General features: G+C 58.3%; 2 protein-coding genes across 7 annotated transcripts; one reads left to right on the plus strand and one right to left on the minus strand.

The window, feature by feature from the left end:
- The first annotated feature begins 5,271 nt into the window (after positions 1 to 5,271).
- UCK1 (uridine-cytidine kinase 1) lies at positions 5,272 to 11,032 on the plus strand. The gene is made up of 7 exons (XM_030838535.2): positions 5,272 to 5,528; positions 5,914 to 6,073; positions 6,942 to 7,038; positions 7,184 to 7,326; positions 7,417 to 7,511; positions 9,213 to 9,261; positions 9,775 to 11,032. The coding sequence occupies exons 1-7, from the start codon at positions 5,421 to 5,423 to the stop codon at positions 9,954 to 9,956; spliced, it is 834 nt and encodes a 277-aa protein (XP_030694395.2). The 5' UTR covers positions 5,272 to 5,420; the 3' UTR covers positions 9,957 to 11,032.
- Positions 9,480 to 26,430, minus strand: POMT1 (protein O-mannosyltransferase 1). Of its 6 annotated transcripts, none has more exons than XM_030838531.2 (20): positions 26,275 to 26,430; positions 25,330 to 25,481; positions 24,142 to 24,248; positions 23,922 to 23,972; positions 23,229 to 23,375; positions 22,334 to 22,445; positions 21,909 to 21,974; positions 21,730 to 21,823; positions 21,432 to 21,587; positions 20,503 to 20,633; positions 20,080 to 20,175; positions 18,896 to 18,988; positions 17,278 to 17,374; positions 15,775 to 15,867; positions 15,430 to 15,550; positions 15,024 to 15,121; positions 14,336 to 14,449; positions 13,516 to 13,642; positions 12,533 to 12,710; positions 9,480 to 11,867 (listed from the first exon to the last, which is right to left on the minus strand). In XM_030838531.2, the coding sequence occupies exons 2-20, from the start codon at positions 25,449 to 25,451 to the stop codon at positions 11,693 to 11,695; spliced, it is 2,178 nt and encodes a 725-aa protein (XP_030694391.1). In that variant the 5' UTR covers positions 25,452 to 25,481; positions 26,275 to 26,430; the 3' UTR covers positions 9,480 to 11,692. The 6 variants fall into 6 exon arrangements, with proteins under 6 accessions (XP_030694391.1, XP_060156258.1, XP_060156254.1 ...); XM_060300275.1 differs by lacking the exon at positions 26,275 to 26,430 and adding an exon at positions 26,108 to 26,147; XM_060300271.1 differs by having other exon boundaries at positions 11,724 to 12,710.
- Between the last annotated feature and the right edge of the window lie 1,466 nt (positions 26,431 to 27,896).

Genomic DNA, 27,896 nt, shown 5'->3' on the forward strand with positions numbered 1-27,896 from the left:
TGATGTCTTTACTTTTCACGGTTAAAATTTTCATTTGGTTCTTTTAAAATCTGCATGTTTTTCATAATGTCTTTTCCATGGTGATGCACTCTATTCCATGTGCTTTCTCTTCAAATGGTTTTTAAAGCTTTTTCTTGGAAAATAATTTCAAGCTCAGAGACAAGTTGCAAGAATGGGACAAATGAGCCAACAACGCCTTTTCCAGCGCATTTTTTGCCAGGACAGAATCCAGTCCAGGATTATGTGTTGCATTCAGTTGCCATGTTTTCAAACAGTTTTATAGACCTGGTTTTAAATCCTTTTCAAATCACTGTCGTTTCTTAGATGCGATTCAGCCCATTTGCCACACCTGCTGACTGCTGCACAGTAGGGGGGTTTCCTCGTGGCCTTCAGCAACATCATGATTTCATGGTCAGCAGGAGTTAACTGCTAAAGGCACCGTGTGCGTACCGCGCGCGTGCCCTGGGGCATGAGGCAGGTGGCTTCTATGGTGGATTCTAAGGAGGTCACTGGCTTGGACCATCTTTTATTTCTCCACTTGGGGTTTCTGCACCATGTAGGTGGCCCACGTGCTGTCAGGCCCAGCGTTCCACTTTCTGGGAGAGGACTCTACTCAGAGCCATTGGGGTAGCAGTTTGCTTCAGTTTCACAAAAGCACAGACCCTTTCAGGCTCGCACGGAACGCAGAGGGCCAGTCCCACAACCCTGCTGCTGTGCGTGGGGCTGTGGCTTTGACTCCCGCCCCCCCAAGGCACAATCTGCTCCCGGCTCCTTTATGGGCACACGGCAACGAGGACCTTCTTCTCTCAAGGGCCTGGATACCATATTTACCTTTCTTGTCTTGGAACGGGACGATGATGCACTCCTCCGTGTCTGGAGCGTGTTATCTGTGCAAACACTCTAGCTCAGCTATCTTGACTGGAGGTCCATTTGCGGCCGCAAGCCTTGGGCGAGCCATGTAATCTCTCTGCTCCTCAATTTCCCCATCAGGAAAATGGGCTTGTTAAAGTAAAAAACAAACGAAGACCAGCCTTGAAAGTTGCCTGAGCAGACAAAACCAGTTTTGTAACCGAGCAGGACCCTACGGGGCCTTCCCGAAGAAGACCACCCCACACACACCCTAACCCCGCCATGTCCTCCACCTGCGTCTTGGCTGTAGAAAAACGTTAGCTTCCTAGGCCTTCCCCAAGTTCCAAAGAGCAAATTTAATCAGAGAAGTGAGAAAATGCAGAAAGGAAAACAGTCAAGCAAAACAAAATAATAGTTTAGCCATTAAACAAAGTCAAGGACCTTTAGTTCCTCCTCAAGGGTTACAGTTAATATTCTGAGCCACGTCCTTCGAGCTGTTTTGCAGATACTGAAAGCCTGACCAGGTGGAAGAAGTTAACTGCATGCTGCCCACAAGCACGTAGACCCCAGACCGGTTGGAACCAGAAGGCTGATGATGTTGACTCCTGATGACCTCACCACTAACCCATCAGAAGAATGTCCACCAGCTGATCACACACCCCACAGCCCCCCTCCCTCACCCTGTCTTTAAAAACCTTCCCTGAAAGCCATTGGAGAGTTTGGGCCTTTGAAGCACTAGCTGCTCTGGACTCCTTGCTTGGCACCTGCAGTAAATAAACGCTTTATTTTCCTTCACCGCAACCCAGTGTCAGGAGATTGGCTTTACTGTGTGCAGGCAAACAGACCCCGGTTTGGTTCGGTGATGGTTTACCTGTACACATAAAATTTAATTTAGCTTATTTTGCAAGAGTAACTTGACCGGGGTCATTCCTTCCTCTGCCTCTGGAAATCGTAAGCACAACTGAAACCGTTTCCCCAAACTGGTATGAGGTAACCAATTCCCTATCATTTAAGAAAATCCTAACATTAGAACCAATCATGGTGAAGAATAAACAGTCACTGCCTCCTCACTATATAACAACGTACCCCGAGGCTTAGTCCATGTTTTGAGAGCTCTTGTTTCGAGAACTGTCTTTTGCACAATCGACTTTCACTAACGGCCACTTTGGTTATTTATGGGTTTACTCCTATTTCTGCGCTTCTGATGGACTGTGTGAGGCTTTACTGCTATTCAATATATGTAACCAAACCTTTAACTTTGCACTATCTAGCCATGGCCATACCAGACCAGAAAAGCAAACACTAGAATACAAAACCACGGTCTTCCCTGGGTGAGGGGTTACAGCTGGTTTTAGTTTTATTTGTGTGTGTGTTTGTGCCTATGCATTTTCTGCAATGAGCATGGGTTACACCGTGATTGGGAAAATAGCAACAAATACTCTTAAAACGACGGGCACCTGGTCAGCTCTTTAAGTGCTGAGCGCCAGCTTGTGTTCAACAAAAGCTTAAAGACCTGAGGGGAATGAACGGACATTTTTGCAGGCGGTGGGGCTGGCTAAGGGGATGGGGGAGGGGGGCCATGTTGGAAAGCTGTGTTTCCTGTGCTCCTGTGAACTTGACCTGGTGGGGGGTTGGTACAGATGGGAGCAGAGAATCCCAGCATTCTGCCTCACCTGGATCTGAGAAAGCCAAACCTATGAGTCTCAACCCCATTGCTTATTCAGCAATAACAGGTGCTTCCTGTGCGTGGCAGAGAGATTCGGCAGCACAAGCCAGCCACCGCCCTGCCCTCATAGCGCTCAGCTCTAGGGACAAACATCAAGCCCATGACTGCAGAATCTGCTACATAATTGCAACTGTGTTCCATGCTTTCCGGGGCTGCAGAGAACACTGACAGGGGCTAGCCTGGTCCAGCTGGGGAGGGGCCGGAGCATCCTCGGGGTAGGGATGGTGGGAAGAGTCAGCCAGGCACAGGGTAGAGTGGAGGGTCTAGGAGGGTGTCTGGGCCTGGGGCCTGGTGGGAGCGTGTAGGGTTAGATGAGAAGGGGTTGGGCATTGGCTGGTGCGCATGGGAAAGATGGGCTCCCTTTGCTATCCCTAAGAAGTGGCAGGCCTTGGGGGGAAGCCCCCAGATGCCACAGCATCAAGAATACAAAAAGTAGGGCTTCCCTGGTGGCGCAGTGGTTGAGAGTCCGCCTGCCGATGCAGGGGACACGGGTTCGTGCCCCGGTCCGGGAAGATCCCACATGCCGCGGAGTGGCTGGAGAGGCCACAACAGTGAGAGGCCCGCATACCGCAAAAAAAAAAAAAAGAATACAAAAAATAACGGGAATTCCCTGGTGGTCCAGTGGTTACGACTCTGCGCTTTCACTGCCGAGGGCCCGGGTTCAGTCCCTGGTCGGGGAACTGAGATCCCGTAAGCCGCGTGGCACGGCCCACCCCCAGAAAAAAGTCTCAGCATTAAAAACGAAAAGAATACAGAAAATAAGAAAATATAATTAATATAATTGGCCCCGTGAGGCACGGATGCCAAATGGACAAATACACAAATGAAGAAAACACGTAGCAGGCACCCAGCACCCGCTCCGGGCCAGGCCTTACACCAGGCCCTTTGCGTGCCTTCCGGCATGGGAGCCTCACCGCGGTATTTCCCTGCTGAGAGTTCAGCTAAGCTACTCCATGGTGTTGCCGCCCCGGCACCCAGTTTGTTTGGCGAAGCGGCCTGCAGAAGCCTCACGCTGACAGTACGTCCCTTCATACACGCGCATGCCCTAGACAGCAGCCTGTGGAGTCACCAGCCAACGTATGCGCCTGTGCTCAACGGTCTCCCCTGCCTGTATGCCTTATGCGCCCCTGAGATAAGGCCCCCGTGCAACTTACCAAAACCCCACTCATTCGGCTTGAATTAACCAATCCAGCCCTAGCCTGGGAACCCCAGAGTACTCCACCCACAGACCCTGATAAAGGAATATGCCCCAGGGCCTGCCTCTCTGTCTGCACGCTGCCTTGACCTCTTGTGTGGCCCCTTGAGGCATGCCGCGTACCTCCTCCAAGACCTGTGAGTAATAAACTTCTCTACTTCGGTTTCTCTTGTGGTCTGTTGTTGAATCTCTGCCCACCATCAGATTCCTCAAGCTCCACTCACACGTGTTAATTTCATGAAGTCATAACACTTCCCCCATAACATCTGGGAAGTAAGGAAACACCATGACCACATCACTGCCCGAGGTCACTCGGCAGAGGCAAGGTTTGAACCCAACTCTAAACCCAGAGCCAAGTGCCTAAACTCGCCTCCCCCGAGGTGAATGTGTGAACGGCCCTCCCTATTTTGAGCTTCTGCGTAAGTTCCTCTCAGGCAGGGGGTGGCTTTCTCATGCCCATCCAGCCGCTCCTTCCTCAGCTTCCCTCTGTCCAGGTCCACAGGGCTCAGGAGGCCCAAGTTCCCTTGTACCCTCTCCCCCCCCATCAGAAGAACCATCCTGTAACCCTTCCTGAGGTGGGTTAAGGCCTCTGAAGTGGCGTAAACAGTGACTTCGCCAGACGTCTGCGCATTAGCCTCTCCTGCATCATATTTCAACGTCATCAAATATTCATGGAGTGCTCACGATGCATTAGGAGCTAGACCTGCAAAGAGAGACCTGATGCCTTGGGGAAACATGCAGTTGGAACAGGTCGGTGTTTGCCTCCTCTGTGCCGGGTACCGGGGGTACAGGTGGAATCCAGCAGACAGGGCCTCTGTCTTCTTGGCTCACACCCTGTCTAATGCTGAGTCTAAAAAGTCATTCCATGACTTCTGCCCACCACGTCCTGGGAAGGTTGAGGAGGCCAGGAACTTGTGCTGGAGGCAGCACTGAGGCTCTAGCGGGGAAATGGGTGGGTGACACGATCAGGGCAGTGTCAGGAAACTCAGGTGGCCAGCGTGGAGGCTGGGCTGGAGGGGGGTGAGCCGAGGCGGCGCTAAGGTTGTGCCCAGGCAAGAGGCGTGGGAGCCGGGAGGTGGAGGCAGGGGCGGGGCACAAGGGGCAGGTGCATAGGTGACAGCGCGCTCTCCGGGTGACCGCACGCGAGGAGGCTGAACCCTTTCCAGCTTCCGACCCGGGTCACAGGGCTCAGGAGTCTGACTTGCCGGTGCGGGCGCTGGCCCACGTCCCCACCCCGGTCCTGCAGTCCCGGGGGATCATTCCGACAGCCCCAGTCAGAGGAGGTGTATCTGGAGGGAACCTTCCCGGAGGCCGCCCGGCGTCTGGAGACTCCTGCAGCCAGTTGCGATATTGAGTTGTTTCTGTCCTTTGCAGCAAAAAAAAAACCGGGCAGCGCCGCAGCCGGTCCAGCTGCCTCCGCAGCCTCCCGGAGCACCGGCCCAGCCCACGCATGCGCGGCGCCCACAGCCGCCAGGGACTACAACTCTCGCGGTGCCCCGCGCGCGCCTGCACCCCCGCTCCCACCGCGCCGCTCGCCTCCCGGAAGTGGGGCTCCGGGGGGGCGTCTCCGACCTTTGCGCTGGGGCGGGCCGGCAGGTTTGGGGGAGGCTGCGTGAGCTGGGAAGCCGATGCGGGCGAGCGGCGCTGGAGATGGCTTCGGCTGGAGGCGGCGACTGCGAGGGCGCCGCGCACGAGGCCGACCGTCCTCACCAGCGGCCCTTCTTGATCGGGGTGAGCGGCGGTACCGCGAGCGGCAAGGTAAGGGGCTGGGCGGCGAGGCGGGGCCTGAATGTCACGCTGGCCCCCTGGGACTCCGGCCTCCGTCCAGAGACAGACCCCAGCCCCTGGCTGCCGAGGTGCCCCCTCCCGGGCGTGGGCTGCGGCCACGGCTGGCCAAGCTTAGGCCAGGGTGCAGGCGGGGAGCGGGGAGCGGGGCGCTGGACCTCGGGGCCCCCCCCGCAAGCCTCCCGCTGGCCTGGCCTCTCGTGGCCTCCAGGTCCGCGCTGCCCCTGCCAGTGCCCCGAGGCCTTCCCGCCAAGCGCAGCCCCACCCGTCACTGGCTGGACTGTCACTGGCCGGCCCGTTGGAGCTCGGGGGTCAGGGTGAGCATCTCCAGGCGGGGATCCTGTTTGTGTGTTCCCAGTCAACTGTGTGCGAGAAGATCATGGAGCTGCTGGGACAGAATGAAGTAGACCACCGGCAGCGGAAGTTGGTCATCCTGAGTCAAGACAGGTTCTATAAGGTCCTGACCACGGAACAGAAGGCCAAGGCCTTGAAGGGACAGTACAATTTCGACCATCCAGGTAGAGACCCTGAGGGTGGGGAGGGAGTGGGGAAGGAGGGCAGACCACGGAGACTGGGTCCAGGGTTGGACCTGGACAGCAGGAGACCTAAGCGGTTCCATGAAATCACGCAGATAACCCGCGGTGGAGCGTCTTTCCCGCGCTCTCTGGGCCCTGGGTGGCCCTGCCGGAGCTCCAGGCTCCCCTGGAGCCAGTCAGGGAGTCTGCGCCTCAGAAGGGCCTTCAGAACCACTTCTCTGCCACGACTATGGTCACGGAGAACGCCATGCTTCTTCCCATGTTAAGGGTCCTCTGCACAGACCGCATCCACTGTGGCCTTTCATTCCGCCACCTGCCCTGGGGCAGAGTCCTCGAGAGGCCAGCAGTGGAAGCAGTGGGTAAACAAGAACCAGAGGCCTTGAAGCTCTGTTTCCTGCTCTGGTCGGGGGCCGGGGGAACAGGTGGAGATGGGGTGGATGAGGAGGAACAGCCAGGCTGCCCCTCCCTGCTGCTACTAGAAGATTCCACCCAGTGGCTGGCTCCCATGTTCATTCCTTTCCAGGGGACACATGGGAAGAAGGTCTGAGAAGCGTCAGTCTGTGTTATTTCCCAGAAATAGAGAGAAGCAGACGCCTAGCCCACCTACCTCCCAGGGCTGGCCGATCCCTGGGTGGTGGCACTGCCCAAGGGCAGCGAGGACAGGTCCACCCTGTGGTTTGCAGAGGGCCCTGCAAATGTAAACTGTAGGGGGCAGCTCCCAGTCCAGCTGTTCCTTAGGGTCACTGGTAGCAGCAGCACCCAGCTGTGCTGACCCCAAGGCAGAGCGAGTCCCCTGCGGTCCCCAGCACCAGGACACAGGCTTGTCTTGCCTTTTGTTCCATCCCTGCAGATGCTTTTGATAACGATTTGATGCACAGAACTCTGAAAAACATTGTGGAGGGCAAAACAGTCGAGGTCCCAATCTATGATTTTGTGACCCACTCAAGGTGAGCAGGTGGTTCCTGGGAGGAGAGGGCTGTGCGCTGGGGGCTGGTGAGGACACCCCCCCGCCACCACGATCTGTCCCCAGCACGGAGTCCACACCCGCGGACTGAAGCTGACGGCGGGCCCCTTCCTGGTCTCACCCTGCAGGTTAGCGGAGACCACGGTGGTCTACCCCGCAGACGTGGTCCTGTTCGAGGGCATCCTGGTTTTCTACAGCCAGGAGATCCGGGACATGTTCCACCTGCGACTCTTTGTGGACACTGACCCTGATGTCAGGCTGTCGCGAAGAGGTAAGGCGGACACGGGCCTCTCTGCCCCTGGCCGGCCCGGCCACGGGTCCCGGGGGTCTGAAGGTCCCCACCCTGCTCCTGTCGCCACAGTTCTCCGGGACGTGCACCGTGGCCGGGAGCTGGAGCAGATCCTGACACAGTACACCACCTTCGTCAAGCCGGCCTTCGAGGAGTTCTGCCTGCCGGTACCGCCTTCCGCTTGCTTGGGGACCTCCTTTTCTCCCTTTTCAGAAGGACCCCCCGGTGCCCCGTTCTGTGAGAGCCAAGCCGTGGATGGACGTGGTCTGCTGTATAAATGGAGGAGTTAGCTTCTTGTACCCACGTTCCCGAGGAGCCGTTCTCAGCTGTGAATGTGTCCTCTGTTCGCCCCATCACCCCTTCCCCACTGCCGCCTCCTCGCCGGCCGGCCCCTGCCCGCAGGCTTCACCCCTGGCACCGGCGCCGCCTCCCTCCTGGCCTGTCTGCATCTCTCCAGGGCGCTGCTTCTCCCCTGACCCACACTGTGCATCCTCCCCGCTTAGAACGGTGGCCTCCACAGGGGCAGGGATTTTTGTCTGTTGGCTGCCAAAGTGGTGCCTGGCACACAGTAGGTGCTCAGAAACTTCATCCCTGCCGTTTCTCTGGGCTGCCTTTGGCTGGCACTGGAAGGCTGGCCGGCCTATAGAGGAGGAATTCACTGCTTGTGGCCATCTGTCTTCCTCCGTCTCACAGTCTTCACTGTCACTAGATAGGACTTGCGTAAGGATTTAAAGGGGAATTGAACAATATTTTGCTTCTTAAAGGGAAAAATGAGGCACAAAGGAATTAGAACCAGGATTCCTGCTTTAGATAAACAGGACGAAGGAGTTCTGTTTCTGCTATTTCAAGAAAACCTTTTTTATTTTACATTCATGTTCTCTGAAGTTTCTGGAAAGTGATCAGAAAAGGAAATTGACTGTTTTGCAGTCTCTCTTATTTACAGAAAGACATTTGGCAAAGTAGGTCGTTTACGGTAAAACTCCAGACTCCAGATGTGACCGGGTGCCCCTGGGTGGAAGCAGGCCCACTCTGGGCCGGACCCTCCGTCTCTCCCTCCCCTTTACCTGTAGCCACACAGCGAGCTGACGAGCTAGCCGTGTGCCCCGCGTCCCCGAAGGGAAGACCTTCCTCAGCTCTGCTGGGCTCCACCCCCCTGCCCCCCGCAGCCCACTGTCCACAGCCCCATGGGAGGCAGCCCTGGCCCTCTCGTGCTCACGTCTCCCGTGGGTCTCCACTGCCTGCAGACACAGCTGCCCCAGGACTTGGCTAATCTGTGTGACAGGCCTCCTTGGCCCACATCCACACGCTGGCGACACTCAGCGGTCTGCAGGGCTGTCTCTGGGCCCAGACCGTTTCCTCCCTTGCCTCCCTCCGCTGCTTCAGATTCGGCGCCCTCAGCAGCATCTGGTTGGGGTCCCTCCTCGGTGGTGCCACAGGGTGCCCAACAGGGAGTGAGTTCCTCGGCGTGGGAGCAGATGAGGGGCGGGGAAGGAAGGGGAGCAGGTCCTCGCGTGCAGCGCAGCCCTGCTGTCACAGGGTCAAGAACCCTGTGTGTAGTGGGAGGGTGCCCCACTTCACTCGGCCCAGAGAACCAGGTGGTCAGCACAGAGAACTGGCCCCTACAGCAGTGCTCATGAGAGACAAGCATCTCAGAGACGCTGGGAGACAAGTGCTGTTAGAGCTTGTCTCAGCTCAGCTTCCCTCACTTCTGGGGTCACCGTCTCTCACCTGGTTGACAGATACCCTGAATCCCTGCCCCCCCATCTGCCATGACGGGCCCGGGCTTGCTTCCCTGCATCTAGCCCCAAGCAAGCTGAAACCATCTGGGGGACAGATCCTTACGAGACTTTCCTTTTCTTGCCTTGCAGACGAAGAAGTACGCTGATGTGATAATCCCTCGAGGGGTTGACAATATGGGTAAGGACCAGGCCTGCCGGCTGCCCCCACTCCTCCCAGGACCAGGAGGCAGGCACTGCCCATCCTGTCGTGGTTACTGAGACACCCCCAGCGCGTGAGGCCTGTCTGTGTACATCTGGGGCACAGGTTTCAAATGTACTTGGAAAAACAGTTAACACATTGTACACGTTAAACTGACACAATGCATTATGTCAATTATATCTCCGGGAAGCTGGTGGGAAAAAAAAAAAATATATATGGAAAACTGACAGGGAGTCACTCATTAGCAGAAGGTATCTTAACCAGAGTTAGTTAACAGAAACCCTCGCCGACCGAGCCAGGTAGGTTTTATTGTGCTCAGGCCCCAGCGTGCACTTGTCTGTCTGCTGAGACTCAGCGCCACACAGATGCTTCAGGGAGGAAAACTGTGTGCTTCACCAGTAACGCCAGGTTGGCGCTGGGCGGGCATCGCTCCCGGCGTGTCGTGATGGAGAGTGGGGGCAGCTGACCCAGCTCTGTCTGTCTCTGCTGCAGTGGCCATCAACCTTATCGTGCAGCACATCCAAGACATCCTCAATGGCGACATCTGCAAGTGGCATCGCGGAGGGTCCAACGGGCGCAGCTGCAAGAGGACGTTTCCTGAGCCGGGAGACCACCCCGCAGTGCTGACCTCTGGCAAACGGTCGCACCTGGAGTCCAGCAGCAGGCCCCACTGAGGAGTGGGGTGCTCAGCTCCCGCGGGTCCAGAGATGCCCCCCGGCCCCTAAACACACAACCGTGGCCGGGGTGGTGCTGGAGTCCAGGCGTCCCTCGCTAATTCAGGAAACCTGGACGAGTTATTCAGACTGGGTCTGACAGGATGTCTGCAGGCAGCCCTGACCTTTCCACCCGCTTCCTCACATCACAGAGGCTTAAAGGTCTCTTTAGTTACTGAGAAACGCCACAGAACGTGTGGTGAGCGAGTCACATATTTGGGGAACGTTGAAGAAATAGCCCGGACGCTGTGATTTTGACGGTGAACCCACAGCAAGAGAGACTAGTATGATCTGGTTCACACACGTGTAACTGAAAAGTGTGAAGAGGTAACTCTCTTCCTTTTTATGTGTTATACAACCACATGTTTTCTGTTGTAGTCCGTCTCCTGACACCATGCTCGCTGTGACCTAGTAACCCAAGATCATGACCCACCAGCAGGGTTGTGCTCCTGGTACACACTGACCTGGTACACCAGGGGCCATAGACAGGCTTCCTTCCTTCCGGCCTGTGCTCGGAAGGCAGAGCCAGGAGGGAGCCCTGGGGAGCAAGCTTTTCCTTAACCAGCACCAAGCACAGGCGGGGCCCCCGCTTGCCCAGCCCGAGTCCGCCTGCTTGGGGGTCTGCCTTCCGGCGGGCACAGCGTCCTCACGCAGGCCTACTCACGGCCCCTGAGCCCAGGCTGCTGTCTGGACAGGTCTTTCCTGGTGTCGCCCTCGGCCAGGTCAAGGGCACGTCACCTCCAGTCAAGGCGTGTGTGGACCAGAGAGACGTGAGCAGATGCCGCGGCCCAAAGGTGGCCGGTCTCCTGTGCTCACGCAGCGTCCGCGCCTCACAATCAGTCATGGTCTTGTCCTCATTTGTCCTCCCTCCCACGTGGCTGTTTCTGTAAAAGCCACCAGCTGTCGAGTTCTAACTGTAGTTACACAGAGACATCAGTTGAGCTCAGCTGAGCACGGTGGCTGGTTTCTGATGACTGTGAAAGTTTTGTCAAACTTACTGTGCCCTTTCGGAGAGAGATCCAATAAATAATACCAAATATGAATGTCACTTTGTCCCTTTTTAATTACATTAAGAAAAGGCAAATTCAGGACGAGGAAATGTATGGATAACACAAACCCTGACGGTTAGGAGGCTAGTCGCTCACGCACCTCTCAGCAGGCTCTCCGGGCAGCGGTTAAAGAGTCAGCGATGGCGAGGAGGAACGGCCAGCCTTGCACAACCTCCTCAGGCCGGCGTTGCAATAGCTCGTGTGCCCCTGAACCATGAGGGTGACTCCCCGCGGCCTCACGGGGTCAGCAGGTCAGCGGGCCAGTCAGCCAAAGCCCACCGCCAGCCTCTGACAGCAAGACCGGGGCCTCGTCTGGTTCGCCCCAAGCCGGCCCCTCCCTGCCTCCATCTAGGCCGACAGGAGCCCCACGCCGGCCGCTCCACACTCAGCTAGTTCACGGGGCTCCTAGGAGTCAGCAGACATGGAGGGCGCTGATCTTTATGGTCCGGGGGAAAACAGACTTTGCTCAAAACGAGGTGCTCGTCAGAGGACTGTTTCAACAGCGAAACCAGAACAGAACCCCTGCCGAGCCTGAGTCCCCACCAAGCTCAGAGCCACTCTGCGTTGTCAGAAGGAAACGTGCTCACAAACGACGGTTCTACTTTGTCCTGACCCGGCCCTGCCGTCCGTCACTGTGTCCGCATCCTACTAGTTTTTCCGGATCAGGATATCCCAGCTGTCTTTCCAGCGAAGGGCCTTGAGTTCGCTGGGTGAGAGTGACCTGTCCCCGTAGGTTAGCGGGCGCAGCGTGTTGGACACATGACAGGCAGAGGCAAACCATGCCACGACCAGCGCGCCGAAGAGGCTCCTCTGGAGCTGGGACCTGCCGGCCCAGGGCAGAGCACGGGCGTGGGGAGGCCGGCCCGTCCCCACCACGATGTCCTCTGGGCATCCGTCGCCCACGTGGTCACCTACCCCGGCCTTTCCTTCCTCCGGCCACCCCCTGCCTGACCATCAGCCCTCACCACGTCCTGCCCGATGCGCTAAGCCCCACTCTCCTCATTCGCTCTTCTTCCAGAATTCCACAGCTTCTGCTCCATCTAAGGTCGGATGCCGGGGTATTGCCCCCGAACCCCCCGTGAGCAGAGTGCAGCCCTCCTGACGTACTACGAGGCTCCTGGGGACCAAAGAGAGAGGGCTCCCCCTCTGCCCTGGCCTCCCGAACTCGCTCCGGTTTACAAAGCTTCCTGGTTTATCTCTGCCATGCACCACGCAGTCCGGCCACGAACCACCGGCTGCTCCGGGTCACGCCCCATGTTTCCCTGTCCTTCTCTTTGCTCCTGGTGCTCTCCAGGCCCAAAGGGCCTTCCCCATCTCCCGTGCACATCAGCCACCTTCCTCTCCCGGCAGCCTTCGTTAGCTTCATCCTCTGAACCCCTGCAGAGCCTTGCTTGTGATCCTAACCCCATCTGCATCACACTGGAATCACCATTCAAGACACCCCTGGACCCATACCCCCAGGGGGGCGTGGCTGCCAAGGCCCCGTACCTGCACAGGTGGTCGCTGACGTGCTCCAAGACCACAGGAAGCAGCAGGATCTGGAAGGTGAGTGCGGGCAGGTAGTGGTAGAGGAACAGCGTCTTCTCCATCATGAAGAAGGGCACGTAGTTCACGGCCCAGCCCCCGGCGCACAGAGCCCCGGCCAGTGCCCAGCGCAGCCAGCAATCTGTGGGAAAAGGTCATCTCGAGCCGGCACTGCTGACGGTCCAGCTGGGAAGCTCCCGGCGGTCCAGCAGGCCGGCCTCCTCATCCGCAAGGTACACGCGAGCTCCAGCTCCTGATTTCTCTGTGTCCCCTCCCAGCCTTCCCACATTTCTGGAGGAAGGACAGACTGTGTCCTAAGAACCTCCTGTAACTTCCTGCTGGTACTACCGTCCCCTTCCTGAGAAATGCCAGCTTCCTGGGGGCCAGGCTCAGCTTATTCCCGACTGCCTGCTGGCCTTGGCTCACCCGGAGATTCCGAGCTGGGTCTCACTACTCAGGGAGCAGTGGAGGGGCTGGACCCGTGCACCCGCCCAGGAGAGCCGGGAGTCGGTGGAGAGAATGACCAGCTCGGAGCTGAGCCCAGAGAAGGCGCCTCCCTGCCCCTGACGGCCTTCGGGGCCCGGCCCTGCCCTGGGTGTTTGCTCCTTTCCTGTTTCAGGATGGTCTGAATGGGGTCTCTGTCCTTGCAAACCACCACCCTTGACTAAGTGCCCGCTGGCGCCTCTGTCCCATCAGCCACTTCCAGGGTGTCAGGCAATTCCTGCCCGACACCTGCACGTCCCCGGAGAAGCCTTGAAGGCGATGCAGGGACTGGACTGCAACATGCTGTCTCTGGGGAAGAGACAGAAGTTCCCTCGAGGCAGAAACAAAGAGGTGGCCTCAAGGCCCTGCTTGCTGGTGCGGCCGGGCTGACACCCGAAGCACAAGGATCTCCCGTCAGAACCAGAAAGAGTGGGCGTGAGACACGTGTGGGCAGCTGCACGGACCCTCAGGGAGGTCGCAGACTCTTCTTCGGCGTCTGAACAGGTACCAGATGAAGAGCAGGGCGTACACCAGGGTGGCGAGGCTGGCCGAGGCCCAGATCACGATGTTTCCGAGCAGGTGGATCTGTGCCTGCGGGCGCACAGAGAGACCCTGTCACCTCAGCCAAGACGCCACAGCCCAGAGCAGACACGGGCACCACCATACCCTCCGCCCTCGCTGCCGGGACGGACGTGCGAAGGTTCTCAGCTCCGTAAGCTGAAACTGAGAGCCGGGAGTAGACGGGATTCTGTTCTGACAACAGAGCTGCTCCCAGGGGGCTGATGCAGACGCTCATCTCAGACCCCGCTTCCCAGCGAGCCGTGGCCCCCCACTTCCGGGGGGGAGGAAAAGGGTGAGCATCTTGAGCACATACCCGCCCTCAGCAGGTGATTACTGGGCACCCGCTACGTGCTGCGTTTGCTCTCCCAGGTGAAGAGAGACGATGCACAGGGACACAGAGCACTGACCGGCCCAGACACCATGTGCCACACGGGAAATCAAGCAGGGCTGTTTCAAAAACCACGTCTGCCAGAGAAGGGGAGCCATGCGCTCCCACCGCAGCCACCAAGCCTGGTTTCCCTCGACCTGTGGACAAGCTAGGACCCGACTCCTTGGCATCTCAGGGGAGCTCTGGCCTCGAGCTGCCAAAGCACTAAAAACAGGTCCCAGGCTTTTGTTAGGGAAGCGCAAGAAGGCTGGGACTTGGTCGGATGCAACAGCTGCTCTTAACATCACAGAACTCTCAGGCGCAAGACAGCTCTGCCGCACAGACGCTCTGCTTACACTGGTCCTGGGGTGCAGCCAGTAGGCGATGTTGGTGTCTAGCATGACCCAGTCCAGCGGCGTGGAGCTGTATTTGTGTTCGGAATCGTCGCTTCTCACTGTCAGCATCCGCCACTGCGGAAAGCAGAGGCCGCTGGGAGTCACACGGACAGCCAGCCGCCTTCATCGCTCAGGGATCTGCCAGGGCGCAGAGTAAACCGCTGCCCCTCTCACGTGGGCGTCCGACCTCAAGTTCATCTAGATCATGCCACAGAGGCAGCGCAACGGGCCGATGAGCCCAGGAGGCGCCTACCCCTGGGCTCCGGTCGCCTCGTCTGTTTAAGGGATGGGACTGGGCACTAAGGGTGCTTTTAGATTTGGGACCCTGAGTCCTCTGGGGCTGCACCGTGTTGACCGTGGCCCGTCCTGCCCTGACCTGCGTGCAGTGTCACTCTGCTGCACAGTCTCCTTGGCTCCTGACTGTTCCTGCCGGCAAAGCCACAAGGCAGGACAGCCAGGAGGCAGGGGACCGACAGTGCCAGGCAAGTACTTAGAGTGGACAGAGGGAAATGCTCCCTCCCTGCCGAGTCAGGTCCCGGTTTAAAGGCTGACACTGGGCAGGCGGGAGTTCTACAGACTGCAGTGCCTGCCCTGGCGAGGAGCCAGCACCCAGTGGGCAAGGTCGCCCACCCCCCCGCCCGCCTGTCACCTGCAGCTCCGAGAATCTGGCCATGAAGCTGAGGTTTCTGCTGACGTCCGTCTGCGTAGGGGAGTGCAGCTCCAGTTCCCTCTCCTTCTGCTCCTGGCCTGGCAGACACACCAGAACCCACAAGATACAAGCAGAACCAGGTCAGGGAGCTCCCAGTGGCAGCGCCAGCTGCTTTCCAAACAACCCGCCAGGACTCAGAGTGCGCCTCTCCACGTGGCTCTCCCCACAGCACACGGCCCACCCACCCGCTCAGCACCCTTCAAGTCAGAAAGCTCGGCTTGCCCTGCCTTCCAGGGACACCCGCCCCCACCCCGAGTCCTATCACCGCTCCAGCTACAGGGGGAGGGCGAGGGTCTGCAGCGGAGCACGGAGCGCACGCGGCCCCTCCCACGCGGCCGGGGCTCACTCCTGCCGTAGCGGTGTTCCTCCACGCTCCACACGGTGCTCCCGTGGTAGCCCCGGGACAGCTGCTCCCCGACCACCTCCAGCTGCCGAAAGCCCCAGTCCGGGAGGGGCGCCCCGCTCAGCTGGCGAAGAGAAGTGGGGAGGGTGTGAGGGCGGGCCCGGCTCAGCCTGGCCCCGGGGCACCCCACCCCGGTCACTTGGCCAGCAGCTGACAAGGGCGGCCGGCTCTGCTCTGGGGAGCGTCACGATAGGGTTCGGTTCTGAGCAGTCACAGAGGGCCCTCACCACTCCCGCAACACGTCATTCTGTCCCACCTGGCAAGACCGTGGGAGGCGGCATCACTGACCTTGAGGATGGCTGAGGTGTTCACATGCACAAAGCGGACCTCTGACACAATGGTCTTCCAGACGTCCGTGTCCGACTCTCTGTTCACGATGTCCTGTAAGAGCAGGTCTGGTCCGTTATTTCACTCTTTTTCAAATTTCCTTAAGTGTAAAACCGAAGACCAGTCACCACGCTGAGACTGACATGGTCTGATATGAGGGGACAGTCCCCCAAGGGGAGCTGACGGCTGATCCCAGACGGTACCATCAACTTTATTGCTGACACCTGTGCAAGGTGCTGGAGGGGGTGGTCGGGGGAGAGGACACTGCCCTCCTCCAGAGACTGCACAGGGCAGCCTTTTCAGTGGGGACTTAAGGACGGACGCTCACCCTTGAGCTTCTGCAACGCCTGATGCTGCGCAAAGATGGCGCAAAGGAAGGTCAGAGACTGTCCCTGAAAAGATGCCCTTACAGGGCACTCCTGACGCTGGGGAATAGAAAACTAACGTCTGAAGAGCCTGGCGCTGCCATATTTAACTTACTGGAGCCTGGCGATGACCCCGGGAAGTCACGTAGCTACTGACAAGAAAGAACCCGAGGGGCTAAGTGAGGACAGGACGAGGAGGCCAGGCCGGGCCTCACCCTCCGGTCAGCCGTCCTCTCTGCCTGTTCCCGGAGCTTCAGTTCCTGGAAACAGGGGCGTGTGGGGCTCAAAGTGCCACCAGAGGGGCTGAGGAGCAGGAAGGGATCGGCAATGGGCCTTAGCAGCAAGGGGAGTGGGCGGGGCCTCCAGGAGAGTCCTGGTGGTGAGGGGCTGGTGCAACGACTCACATCAGAGGAGCACTGTGGGAGGGGACAGAGGCAGCTGCACAGACACCTACTTGCGGCACACAGCGCCGGCACAGAGCGCCAGCACAGAGACAGAGGCGGCCTCCCCGGACCCTGGTTTCGCAGAGGGCCAGCAGCGCCTGGCCTCACACCATCGAGAACCCGGCGGGGGGCCAGTGCTATAGGCGTGCAGCCTGTGGGGGCTGAAGGGGAGCCCGGCTCCCCCGGAGGTTAGCCCAGTGCAGCCACTGCACCGCCGCTGTGCTTCTCACGCGTGTCCCTGACTTCAGACGGTCCGACGGCCCAGTGACAGAACCTTCCTCCTGCCACTCTGCCCAGGGCACTGCCTGACCACAGGCCCAGGGCCTAGGAGGGCAGTGCCAGGAATCAACCCCCAGATGGCCCTGCCTGTCCCCAGGGAAACCCTTCTTAATCCCTGGTGAGGGTTGACAAAAGAGGCTCCCAGTGTGCTCAGGGCACTGGTTTGGAGGCCAAACAGTGGGAGGGACCTTCTGCCAGCAATGCCACGTGAGCCCCATACAGAGTGCCCAGCCGTCCATCGTACCATAAGCTCCTTCCTCTGATAGAAGAAAACTACCCAGTTCCCCCTTTCCGTAGAACAGGCAGTCACTTGTCCTAAGGGGCGGCTTAGAACGGGCTGTGCTGCCAGCGCGCACGGTCGCTGGGGTTAGACTCACCAGCCTCCAGAGGTTCTGGGCGGGCATGGAGACATTGTAGTCGATGTAGCAGGACACCTCCTGGGAGTGAGGGCTCAGGGGGGCCGCGACGTCGTGCCTGGAAAACCAAACAGCGCTGCCGAGGGGCTTCCCGAGCTCCTCTGAAAGGCGCTCACTGTGCTCTTACGGGAAAAAGAACGCTCTTCAGGAAACAAAGCCAGTCAGCCTTCAAGCACCGCGGCTGCCACTCCGAGGATGCAGCACGTAGGAGCCGGGCGATAAATCAAACACGAGAGGGCAGACTCTGCAATCATGACATCTCTGGGGGCATCTGGCAGACACCCATCTAAACCGTGGGGCCTGTCATCCCCCTTTCAGAGGACGGGCTGAGCCTGGGAGCTCACCCGGCCAGCCGGCAGCAGCCTGAGGTCAGTTCTCGGAAATGGCTGGGGCGCCACGACTACTATTGGAGGACAACACGCCCAGAAACCCCGGCTCCCCTCGCCCACGCACTAGGAAACCGCGCTTCACCAGACTCTGCGCGAGGCCTCGCAGAGGAGCCGGGGACCCTGAAGCGAGCAGGAAGTCAGTCACGAGTGCAGGCCCTGTGAGTGCTACGAATGACACCCAACCAGGGCAGGCACAGCACACAGCAATGCTTTTGCTGCGGGGACATCTCAGCTGACACCTGAATGAAGTGAGCGAGTGGGCCACGGGGTGGGGTGTGTGTGGGGGGACCTGAGTTGAAGAACGTTCCAGGCAGACAGAGCAACTGAAGGCCCCAGGGGGGCTGCACATGGTCATTTTGGGGATAGTGGGGGGCTAGGGTGACTGGAGTCACGGGGCCAGGTCCCGGGGGGCCTGCAGCCAGCGGAGGGGTGGGGTGTGATTCTGAGTGTGACAGTCACACTGGGATCTCCGCAGAGACGTGAGGTCACTGAGTAGAGTGTGTGTTTTTCAGAGGGAGCCGTGGCTGCCGCGTGCAGAAGGGGGCAGGCAGTGGGGTTCCCAGCATTGCAGGACAAAGGGAACGGGGCCTGGGCAGGGCTGGGCGTGCAGAGAGAAGGAAGCGACCTTCGTGGATTTCCCGACACAGCGACTACAGGGGTGGCGGAAGAGGATGAGGATTGAGCAACCAGCTCCTTCCCCGGGAAGCAGAAGGGGAGGCAGAGAGCCCAGGCATCCAGCGGGGAGGCCGGGGCTGGGGCGCGAGTGTGGGGTCACTGAGACCCACGAGATGGCCCGAGAGGCCGGGTGGAAGGAGAGCAGAGGTGGCCCGGGCCCGTCAATATGCGGAGGCTGCCCAGAGGTCAAGCCAGGGAGGGTTCCTGACTCCATCCCCGAGCTGAGATCCTTCCTGAACTCACTTCTCCTTCCCACGGGTCCCCAATCTGCAAGGACACCCACACTTCATTCCAGGCAGGACTCTCCTCATCACCCCGGCCCGTCACCCCGGCCCCCCCCTGCAGGACGGGTGAGAGGCTGCTGTCCCACTCAGATCACTAAGGCTCTCCCCCTACCCTGCGACCACCACTAGGGGTCCCCTGCCCCCCACCCCGACATCGAGGGCAGAGCCAGGCCAGAGGCAGTGGCGCACAGCAGCGGTCACGCTTTGCTCTGAACAGAGGAGGGGACTCACGTGTTGAGGAGGCGGGTGGTCATGCCGTGCGCCAGCTGCACGATGTCGCCGTGCCGCACAGGCCTCGGGGGGTTGTTCACCACCAGCTGGTGCCTGCAAGAAAGTGCAGCTGCGCTCACGGGGCGGCAGGGGCCCCGGTCCTCGCTCGCGCAACGTGGAATCGCACAGCCGCCCGCCACGTGTCCCTTGTGTGAGGTGAAAGCGTGTGAAAACACAGCGCATACGTTTTATTTAACTCTCTTCTGAGACCTCAGGTCACTTTCCAAGCTTCCTGGCGTGGCCCCACTAGTAGCCGCCTTCACACTGACCGCAACTGCGCCATACCTGCTACGAACGCCCGCACCTGCCCCGAAATCCTTCTAACAGACTGTGGCTCCACGTTCGCTCGGTGAAAGCGGCAAGGGCCTGTCAGACCCTGCCCCACGGCTGGGAGCTGAGCATCTGGCGGAGCCAGACGGACGTGGCCACCACCCTCAAGTTACTGCACTGAGTGGGAACTAGGGAGCAAACATATGGGCAGCCGGACAGCGGACACGCGGAAGCCAACGGGATGCTGACAGTGGGGAAGGTGGGGAGCCTGGGAGGCGGCCAGGCAGCGTCCCAGAGGGGCTGACTTTCAGGTGCTGAGTAAGAGGCCCTGGTGGGACCCTTCCAGGCTGTGGGGACAGCGGTGCAGAGCCTGTGGCAGGAGCCTGCCTTCCTGCAGAAATGAGGGGCAGGGTGAGCGCTGCGAGGGGAGTGGGGCTGGAGCCGGAGGGCGTGGCCCTGCAGACCAGTTGGGGACTGGATCCGTTCTAAGGGCCGTGGAGCTCGGAGCTCAGGGAGGTGTTTGAGCAGGAGCCTGACCTGACACCTGGGGGGGCTGTGGGGTATCGGGGAGGCAGGCGTGGAAACAGACCAATGGGGGAGACGGACACCCTGACAGCAGAACCAACAGGACTGGCTAGGACTGGAGGTGGGGATGATGGCAGGAAGGCGGGCGTCTGCAGGGCGGCGGGGAGTGGGGGCAGACCACGGGGTGGGGAGAGTCGGGACACGCCTGGCAACACCTGGAGGAGATGCTGGGCTCCTAAGTCCTGGACCGCGGGCTGGCCGGCACAGAGCCGGTCCCAAGGCTTCGCGGACGGGGCATGGACAGAGAGGAGGCCGGGACCAAGGTGAGGTGTCCCCGGACCTGTACTCACCTCCCGGGGTCCTTTACAATCCACCAGTTGTTGACATCCTTGAAGGGGTAGCAGGTCACCTGCTGCTGGTGGGAGCTGCCGCGGCCATTCTCGTATCTGCGAGAAGAGGGTACATCTGCGGGTGGGGCACCAAGGGGCCCGCGGCCTCCCCCTCCCCCCCACCAAGGTCCCTACAGACACCACCCAGTGAGCTGTCCAGATCCATTCACGTCCCAGCGGGGCTGAAGATGTGAGCCCAGGCAGTGCCAGTCCCTCTAGTGGTTTTACACGCAGAAATAACTAGTCTCGTCGATAATCGGGACCTGAGAGCTCAGTTTTTTTGTCTCGCAAACTTACTCACAGAAAGTGAGAGTTGGTAATAGCAAAAATGTGAAAAAACAAAACACGTTATAATCTTCGCATTAAAAACATCACTTTCCTTACATCACGGGGTAGGTGCTCTGGTGGGAATGAAGCCAGCAGGGCACAGGTTGGCCAAAGGCGTTCTTCAGAGTGACCTGGGAACCGTAGGCCACCTCCAGGGGCTGGCCTTGTGTGATCCGCGCCAGTCCCCCCTGAGACAGGAGCAAAGGGGTGGCCGGTGAGAGGGAGAGAGAAAGCGAGAGCGTGACACCTCCGCCAGCCCCTCCGCCAGCCCCTATGACAGCCGGGGTGTATTCCGGGTGGGGGCAGTTATCACTGTATCTCACAATTAGCTACGACTGCATGTGATATAATTCTGACATGTTACGCTGTATGACCACCGACCGGAGGCTGCCCTGGGCCAGGCGCTCACCTAGCCCCTCCCCGCTCGTCCTTGTGGCTTGCAGGATCTCTGCTCTCCCACTACGGGTTGAACCCGGGCCCCAGCAGTGAAAGCGCAGAGTCCTAACCACTGGACTACCAGGGAATTCCCCCCATTCGTCCGTATTTACTTCTTACAGGCATCCTGTGATAAGAGCAATTATGTCCGTCTAACTCTGGGGTGTGGGTGAGTGAAGAAATTTCCCCAGACACACAGAGCTGGCTGTCAGCAGAGCCGGCCCTTAAGAGCAGTTCTGTCCGACTTCAGAGTCTACCTTGCTGACACCACAACTGGAGCATTTTATTATTTTTGCAAAGTTACTTGAGCGAATGCCAGAGTCGCGTTTGTCCTGTGCAGCCTGGCCCCTGCCCAGCAGGTCACACTGCAGAGAGCGGACCCCTCGTTCCCTCCTACACCGTCAGCATGTTCAGAATTCGTGTAGTGGTAGTGAAGCGATGCCTCACTTCTCGTTTTGGTTTTTCCTCTAAGGCCCACTTGCGGTGTTTCGTAAGAAAACTCTGAGTCTAGTGTGGCCTTCTTTCTAGGATGGCTGGGGTGTCACTCTTACCTCCAAGCTGGCCTGGAAGGCACTGGACATGATTTGGTCGTGCGGCCCGGAGCGGCAGAGCAGCAGCAGGTGGACATAGAAGAACAGCAGGTACACGAGGACGGGGATGACCAACAGGGCCACCACTCGGGCGAGCAGGTGACACAGCACACGGACCTGCCAGAGATGGAGGGGACGTCACCCCTGCTTTGGGGAAGGCGGGCCCAGGTCTGTCCCCCTCCGAGGCCTGTCATCAGGCGCTCCCTGCCCCCCGACCCCCCAGGGCCAGCCTCGCCCTGCCCAGGACGTCAGCACCTACGTTTGACAGCGTCTGGTCTCCTATCAGGTGCCAGGCGTGGACAGCGGCAACCCCAAGCACCAGTAAGTATGTGAACACACCCACATACTTGATGCTGAAGGGACACAACAGAGAGAAAGTTAAGACGAGACAAGCACGGAGGACATGGCTGCTGCCCCAGACCCGTGGAGCAAACTCACCCGACCGCACAGGCGCAGGCCACACCCGTCAGTATCAACCAAAACCACCAGCTCGGAGAGAAGGGCCTGGAGCAAAGCACAGAAGCCGAGCTGGGAGATCAGAATGTCTCCCAAAGGCCAGAGAAGGTGCCCCCCTCAGAGATCTCGGGGTCAGCTGGCTGCACCAGGCTCTGGGTGCAAGGAAAGGACTCCTCGTCTCCCCAGAGAGCAGCCAGTCCTGACAGAATTCTCCTTTTTGGCCAGAACATCTTTCCAGTTAGTTTGAGTTACAGAAAGATGAGGATTATTTGTAAAGTCAGCCAAGAGCCAGTCGAGGTGCCTGGGGCGGCTCCTGTGCGTGGAAAGGCATCAGACCTGCTCAGGTCGACCAACCCCCCGGACTCCTCTTTCTTAGTAACTAGGAGAGCACGTCCCATTTTCCATACCCGTGTTTCTGGGAGTTGGAGAACTTCAGGTAAGACAGCACGGCCAACAGGTTGAAAAATATCAACGCTGATTCCAAAAGCATCAGCCTCGACTGAGTGATCAGAGCGTTCTCTGTCGGGGAAATGACACGGGCGTCAGGTGCTGGGCAGCGAGGGCAAACGTCCACAAGAAAGGGCCCTTGTCAAACGTCCCAGAGCGTGAGGGTGGCAAGTTCGGGCTCGGGGTGGCTGGAAGGGGACACGCCCCGGAACCACGAAGGCCACTTCTGAGGTGTGAATCAAGCCTCCCGAGACCTGGGGGACTCTGGGGAAGTCACTGCCCTTCCTGAGCCTTCGTTTTCCTCGTCTGAGAAAAGAAATACAGATTCCGCAGGCCGCCTGGACATTCTAACACTCTGTGGGCACAGGGGCCCAGTTAGGGTCGTCACTCAGCAGACATGAATTCTTTTTATTTTCATCTGACTTAATGTCATTTGTTCATAGACCTGGGCCAAGAGATCCCTTCTGAGGAATACCCACAAGTTCCTGAGTCCATCTCCACTGGTCAAGGCCTAGGAGGCGGGAGTACGGGGTAGCTTCTCATTCAAGGACAGACTTGGTTGCAGGGGGAGGTGCTCACGGCGGGCGCGCGCAGGAGTATCGTTTGGGGCAGCCCCGCTACACATGGCTGCACCTCCATGACGTCACAGTCTGCATACACAGCTCCACAGTCCCCCGGCCTGGGAGTGGGGTGACTCCCAGAGTCCAATCTGGACACACTGGATGTGCATCCTTCCGTCCTGCGAGCGGCAGACACTGCAGGGGGCACGTCTACTAAACCCTGAGCCCTCCGGGGCCGCACAGACATAAACAAGGGCTGGCGCTGGGATCTTCCCTGCGCCCCACCAGGCCTTACCGATCAGAATCAGAAGAGCGGCCCCCACGGCGGCACAATGAGAGAAGCCGAGCTCCCACACGATCTGGTAGGCCATGGGCACCGACAGGGCCCCCGCAAGGGCCGGCAGCAGGCGCAGGGACCACACGGGCACGTTGGTGCTGTATTCTGGAAGAGAACCACAGCGGGGCTGAAAGCACTGCGCACACACCACCTCCCTACACTGCAGTGTCTTTTCACACAGACTACCAGGCTCACAGACTACAGTGCAAGGCTGGGGGCCCCATCAGGGACGGAGTGTGCAGCCCACGGGCAGGGGCCTTGAGAAGCTCCGTGCGGTCAAGGGCCAGTTCTCAGGAAGTACGGGAGTGATGCCGAGGACTCTGAATGAGTTAATCCTTATTTATAAGTTTACCCATCTATTTCCAAAAACATTGTGGCAACACATAACATTCATACGTACAAAAGATAACGGCAATCAGGTGCCACATATGGCGAGCATGCTATGCGTACCAAAAACCAGGGATAAAATACTTACTGTAACTAAACACTAAGGAATTTACCGGACTTTTTGAAAATCTTTCACTTGTACCCAAACATTTATCACACCTTGGATTCAGAAGAATAAACCACAGTTGTTAATCCCTATGAAAGCTACGACCTCTCCAATCTAATATATGCAAGTTAATAAGGGAAACGAAAACGATACTTTACCTGCTCCAATTCTGTTCCACAAAAAGTTACCATCAAATCCTCCTAAATAACCTAAAACAGAAGATTAATCAGTAACTATCCTGTTCAGTAAATATTTCTGAAGCACCAAACTGCGGCAGTCAATAAGGGAACAATAATAAAGAATAAGACACCGCTTCTGCCCTGAAGAAAGTTCACCTATAAGTGTTAAAGGGCCACCTCTCTTACTAATGAATCCTACCTCCCAAGGCCAGCAGCATGTGGCCAAACGGTGGTCCGCTGCCATCCAAAAAGAAGATCCGCTTCATGTAAAAAGAGATGTACTGCCCATAATACACTTCATCAAAACTGCAAAGCAAACCCATGTTATAGTCAACTGGAAACCTTAACCGTACACAAAAGGCACGAGGATAAATGCACACCTGTGTCTCCAAAGGACTTTGCAGAGTGACCAGCAAAGGTCAGACTTTTGCCCCAACTATGAAGACACGTGTGCAGCATCACACACCCATAAGGACAGGAAGGGAAACGCCCCACGAAAGTTGGGAATTCAGGAGGCTTTCCTGACACAGGTTCTATTTCTCTCCCTATGTTTGGGTTTAGGGTGTACTGTGAGCCAGTCTCCAAAAGGCCTCCTGAACGCAAAGCTAGTCTGCCCGTCCACCAGCGTGCCTGCAGCTAAGAGACGGAATCAGACCTGGTGACCCGACAAAACAGGTGTAAAAGGGAGGCATGCAGGCGCCAGCCGCAACAAACCTCTTTCAATCAGGGACTTTCACTGACATTAAGGAACTGCTGGCAACTTGTTAGGTGTGATGATGCTACTGCGGTCACGTGATTTTTAAGAATCCTGATCTTTTAGAGATAGATACTGAATTGTTTACAAATGAAACACAGTGTTTATGATGTGCTTCAAAAAAATCCACTGCAGGGAAGGGGTTGGCTATGAGCTGGTAACTGTTGAAGCTGGGTGATGAATATACCATTCGCTGTATGTGTGTATCTGTTTGACATTTGCCATAATAAAAAGTTAAGTGAAAAGGAACACATGTATTAATCAGATGATGAACAGCCCTTTAATAATAACAGCAATCATTTCCCATTACGACAAAGAACACACTCTTGTATCAGTGCGGACTCACTTCCAAATTCCTCAATCTTAAGCCCTCCACTCTCCAGACTGTCAAAGGTCACCCAAGGCTACTGCACCCACTCCTGACCTACGGGGCAAGACCAAACAGGTGGCCTCTGCAGGGGCTGTCCTGGGGACAAGCTGGTCTCTCCTCTAACTGCCAAAGACACCCATCACCAGGAAGCCCGGAATTTTACTCTCCCGTTTACGCTGTTCAAAAAGGCACTTCCTGTCACCAATGCACTGAACAAATTACGGTTCCTTCCGATGCACCCAAAATGGAGTTGCCTGGCTTACACCACGGCCCTTGGATAGGCAAGCTGCCATAGTCGGCTCAGCAACCCCACCGCGGTCAGAGCCACGACATTCAAGTTGATGTCAGCTGTCACCACCACAGGGCGCTGCAAAAATCCCAGCATCTCGTAGAAAAGCGGGCCGGGGACGATGTCCTGGAAAAGCAGGGAAGAGCTGTCGTCAGAACACAGGTGGCCCCCTGAAGGCTCGAAAGACGCTGTGACAAGACCCTGCCTTCACGAGCGGTCAACCGAGGTGGGAATCTGAGGACTCAATATTCACTCACTCCACCAACACCTGCTGGGCACTTCCGGTCAATGAGGCGGCCTCCTGGCCCCTCCCCACCGAGGCAGTGTGGCCAGCTTACAGCGCGGTGACCTCCACCCCCTGAGGCTCAGAGCCTCCACCTCTGCGCCAAGATCCTCCCTCCCCTCCCCTCCCGCCGCGGGCCAGCACCGTCCCCTGGGCGCCCCCTTTCTCACCCCGAGGGCGCATCTGCACTGGGCAACCCCGTTTCCTCCCCCGAGGCTCCACTTTTCTTAAGGCTGCATCTGCCTTGGGCACCGCCTTTCCCGCATCAAAGCTGCATCTGGCCTTCGGCGGTCCCCTTCTATTCTCAAGGCTGCATCTGCCCTGGAGGCCCGCTTCTCTCCCTGCAGCTACATCTGCCCTGAGCACCCCCTTCTCTCCAGAGACCCTGTCTGCCCTGGGAGGCCCCCACTCCTCTTCCCGGCACTCCCCTTTCTCTCCCGCAGGCCGCTATCTTTCCCGAAGGTTTCACCTGCGCCTCGGACGCCCCCTTCCCCCGGCACACCTGCCCCGGCCCCACCCCCGGGCCAGGCAAGACCTGCCGCCCCCCGCCACAGTGCCCCACAGACCGCGCACGCGCGTTCCGCACTGACTCTCCCGCTTGCGCCTGGGCTCTGGTCCACAGCGCCCCAAACGTACTCGCGTTTCTTCCAGTCTCCTCAGAGCCGCTCCCCGCGCCGGGCCACGCCTCGGACGCCTGAGGGCCGCGGGCTGGGGCGCGGACCGTTGGGGACGAGGCCGCTCGGCACTCTTCGCCGCCCACTAGCCCGCTCGACGCTCGATTCGCCGCGCCTGCGGGGCCCGCCGGGGGTGAAGCGCGCGTGCGCACTGGGCGAGAGTGGCGCGCTTGCGCACTGGGCGAGCCCAGACCCGGACTCGAAGGGTGTGCAGCAGACCGCCAGCTGTCTGTGATTCACGGCTGGGCAACCCAGGGTTCCTGGGCACACTAGACACACGTCTGCCTTTTTAAGACGACACAGTGGGACCGTATGGGCATTTCGCTCAGTGTGGCGCGGACGCCACCCCACCCTCCGGCCCGCGCGGCCCAGCCGAGCCTGCTCTGCAGCGGGACACGGCTCCAGGTCAAGGGAGTGACCCGGACGGTTAACCGGCACGAAGGCAACTCTGCTGCCCAGCCCCACCCCTTCTTCCTCCCCTCGTCTATATGGGAGTTAATACTCGTGGACAGAAGGGTACTGCAGGTTTAATAACTGGAATTATGGTTCTTTCCTGTTTTCCCATGTCCGTCACCCAGCATTAGCGCAGTGCAGGTGACTCTGACTTACCCGGGTTGTGGGGAGAGAGGGAACGCGGGCTCACCTGCGCCTGCGGCCGGAGGGCGTCCTGGGCCCGGGCTCTCAGCCTGTGGTCTTTGATACGAAAGCAGGGGCCGTCTGGTCTCGAGTATCCAGAGCTTCCCTCCTGCGGGCCCTCGGGCTCCTTCGCGGTCAGGCCCCTGGAGGTCTGTGGACCGCCGGTCCCCAGGAGCAGGGAATCCAGGGGGTGGGTGTGGCCCTGAGAGCTGCAGGGCGCGCCCTACCCGGGTCCCCTGCTTCCACAGTGGAGAGGCTCAGAAGGAATCAGCCGGCGGGGTTTCCTTTTGGAAAGTGTTGAATTTACTCGGGCATAATTTATAAGTTTCCTACATTCTTACCTGGGACCAGGCACCGGGCTGGGTGCTGCCCATGACCTCTGTGCATGCACACTACCCCACGACGTAGCTACTGTTTACAACCCACGTTTTACAATTATGGAAATTGTGACTCTGAATGAAGTGTCCTTCCAAGGTCACACAGCACACAGTGGATTGCAGGACCGAGAACTACCACTTGAACCCAAATCCAAGCTCTCCATCCTTCACTGCCCACGCCTGGCTTGCTCTTCGTTCCAAGCCAAGCCCAAGTGCAGCAAAAAAAAAAGGGACATCAGAAGTGGCAACAAAACACGACAAATCAAATGCTTAACCTCTGACCCACCCACTTCTCATGGGGAGTTGGGGCGCGTGGGGTGAGGAAGGGCAGGGGGCAGGCAGTGCTAACGCCCACCCACTGGGACGATGCACCTTAACCTCGGGTTTCACCCCCTCCTCGCCCTCACATTGCAGTAGGGCACTTCAGCCCAGTCACTCCTATCTTCCACGTAAAAGGAAAACTCTTCCATCTCTAAGTCTCCAGTCAAATGAGAGAGTCAAGGGACACACAACCTGACAAAGCATGTTCAGTTTCAGTGGGTTTTGTTTTTTTTTTACTTTTTTTTTTTTA

The sequence above is a fragment of the Globicephala melas genome, chromosome 6 (assembly GCF_963455315.2).
Source record: "Globicephala melas chromosome 6, mGloMel1.2, whole genome shotgun sequence".
In the NCBI taxonomy this organism is placed as follows: domain Eukaryota; kingdom Metazoa; phylum Chordata; class Mammalia; order Artiodactyla; family Delphinidae; genus Globicephala; species Globicephala melas.